Below are 3053 nucleotides of genomic sequence, written 5' to 3'. Positions count from 1 at the left end.
GCATAAAATCGAATTATATTTCGCCGTCTCGTCCTCTAGATCAAGTGTAGTCATGTTTTCCTACTGGTCCTATCACAGTTATTTTAAAGAATAAAATAAATGCCTGTCACTATACACCGATAGTCCTTTATCTCATAAGTCATTATGTTTTTCAGTGCGGTCCGATTCACATCTGTCCCGTCACATTGAATCAAATTTATTCATTTTTCTTGAATTATTATCCCAAGTTTAATTCCTTTCAATTGATTCTTCGTCCATTACATGATGGGGCGAAGTCGCAAGAGGAAAAGATCGCTGTTAAGAAGCGAATTGTTGGCAAAGGTCAAGGATTTCGAGTGGGAGATCAAAAGCCATCATTCAAGGAATGAAAGGGCTGATAAAAATCTATCAAAGAGACGACGCTCGTCTCGATCGTATGCGTCTCGTAAGTCGAGAACCGCAAGGCATAAGTCGCCGCCAGAGGCAAAGTCCGATAAATCAAGGAAGAGATCTGCCTCGAATCAACCTAGCTCCAGCTCTTCTGGAAGCTCCAGTGACTTCTCATCGTCAGGTGAGAGTTCAGAGTCAGGTGCGTCCCGCTCGTCAGATGAATCTGGATCTTCCCGTGACTTTCCCAAATGCAAGAGGTCTCGAACGAAGGACGGAGAGGTTGTTACCGATTCTGCTGCAATTGAATTATTGGGAGAAGTGCCCACAAAAGAAGGGCCCTATAATCCTGATCTACACACAGCATTCGCTGAACGACGGACGTAAGTTTTAGCTGAAGGATTAAGTAAGGATGTCAGACAAGAGCTTATTTAAAAATATCCGCCTGCAGAAAATTGTAAGACGATGAAAGCACCAGTGCTCAACCCCGCACTTAAACCATCTCTCAGTGCTGCCGTGTTGAGGAAAGATTATAACCGTTGCGTCTGTCAAAACCAGCTGGGTGCCGCTCTGTCGGCCGTTGACTCTGCCCTCAGTATATCATTAGTCGCTGCCGAAGAAGACAAGGACGCTGAAAATAATGAACAGTTCAAGGAGTTGATCACCAAGCTCTCCGATGCCGGAAAAATTCTCTCAGATCTCCATTACTATATGTCTCTATGCAGACGTACGTCCATCACCAACACGCTGAACCCCATTGTACGAAAAGCCGCTGAGGATACGAAACTAGACAATGAACTTTTCGGTGAAGATTTTGCTGGCCAATTGAAATCAGCTCAGACAATTGAACAATCATCCAGGAAAATAATGAAGGTTGCAAACCCATGCCCCAGTACGAGCGGTTACAAGCCACAATTTGAGAGTCGTCAGGCAGAGAAGGAAAATTTATCCGCTCATTTAAACTCCAGAACCCCCTCCAGAAAGACATCCAACCAGAGATTCAACACCTCAAGGAGTGCATACAAACGGGGAGAGGGATGATCGAACAACCGAGCGTTCCAGTCGAGGAGGAAGTAGAGGTAAGCTGTTTGGCAGGACGTTTGAGTCACTTTTCTGACGTTTAGGAAAACATCACTGAGGATAAAGGCATTTTGTCTAGCGTCAAGGGGTATAAAATTCCTTTTGATAGGCAACCAACTCAAAAAAGAGTGAGCAATTCCATCCTGAGTAGAAATAAACAAAAAGTTATGCCAAATTTAATTAATGAACTGATGCAGAAAGGAGCTATCTCTGCTTGTGCTCCTTGTAAAGGTGAATTTATCTCACCCTTTTTCCTGAGAGACGAGAAAAATGGTGAAAAACGGTTCATTCTAAATTTAAAGAAATTGAATAAGTTCATTACAACTCCTCATTTTAAGATGGAAGACTTGAGGACTGCTTTGAAATTATTGAGACCAGGATGTTTTATGGCAACAGTACACCTAAAAGATTCATATTTTCCCATTCCAATTGCTAAAACATACAGAAAATATCTAAGGTTCAGCGTCAATGATCAACTTTATGAGTTTAATTGTCTACCATTTGGTTTATGTTCAGCTCCGTATGTCTTCACGAAGTTATTGAAGCCAGTGGCCAGCTTCTTGCGAAGTCGAGGGTTTGTTTCTGTCATTTATCTTGACGACATTCTCATGATAGGACAAACATCTGATTAGTGCTTCCAGAATGTAGTCCAAACACAAGAGTTGCTAGAAAAATTAGGTTTGGTCTTAAATAAAGAAAAATGTCAATTGAAACCTTCAACAGAAGCAACTTTCTTGGGTTACTTGATTGATAGTGAGAAATGGGCAATTAAATTACCAGATTAGAAGGGTCAAAAAATAATTGAGTACGTATGTAAGTTTCACAAGAAAAAGTCTTGGAAGATCAGGGACTTTACCAAATAAGTTGGAATCTTCGAGTCTCCTTGCACTGCAGTGGAGTACGGGAGGTTACACGTTAAGTTACTAGAGAGCGAAAAATGGTTGGCTCTTAAAAAGGCAGATGGTGATTATTCTCGCAGAATGAAACTATCACACAAGATCCTACCAGAGTTGGAATGGTGGGTTAAACAGGGTCCCGTGATAGACTGTGCTGTTAAAAATTCGGTTTTCGAGTTGGAAATATTTTCTGATGCCTCAACGTCAGGTTGGGGGGCTTTTTGCAATGGACAAGGTACTAATGGCTGGTGGCGATTGGAGGAAAAAGATCTTCATATTTATATTCTGGAGATTCGAGCAGCTCTTCTCGGTTTGAAACATTTTGCTGATAATCTCCATGACTGCCAATTACTGCTACGAATCGATAATACAACTGCAATCTCATGTATCAATAAATATGGCAGTGTTCAATTCATGAAGCTACATGAGGAAACGGAAAAGATATGGCAATGGTGCGAAGATAGGGATATCTGGGTCTTCGCATCATATATAAGCTCCGCTGCTAATAAGGAAGCGGATTATGAATCTCGTAAATTACCCCCTGACACAGAGTGGGAGTTAGCAGATTGGGCTTTTCACAGGATTTGTTGCGTTTTTCGCAATAGAGACATCGACCTATTTGCCTCTGCTAACAATTTCAAGTGTGAAAAATACATTTCGTGGGGTAGAGATCCTCACTCAATGGCAATCGATGCTTTTACTGTAAACTGG

At 41.5% G+C, this 3053-nt stretch overlaps 1 protein-coding gene across 1 annotated transcript; it reads left to right on the top strand.

Moving 5' to 3' along the window:
• Nucleotides 1–264: 264 nt before the first annotated feature.
• Nucleotides 265–753, top strand: LOC107044423 (RNA-binding protein with serine-rich domain 1-like). Its single transcript, XM_015266292.1, has one exon. The coding sequence runs from the start codon at nucleotides 265–267 to the stop codon at nucleotides 751–753; it is 489 nt and encodes a 162-aa protein (XP_015121778.1).
• The last annotated feature ends 2300 nt before the right edge of the window (nucleotides 754–3053 follow it).

The sequence above is a fragment of the Diachasma alloeum genome, unplaced genomic scaffold, assembly GCF_001412515.2.
Source record: "Diachasma alloeum isolate Michigan unplaced genomic scaffold, Dall2.0 Dall_scaffold_00741, whole genome shotgun sequence".
Taxonomy (NCBI): domain Eukaryota; kingdom Metazoa; phylum Arthropoda; class Insecta; order Hymenoptera; family Braconidae; genus Diachasma; species Diachasma alloeum.
This window is presented reverse-complemented; position numbering and strand designations above follow the sequence as displayed.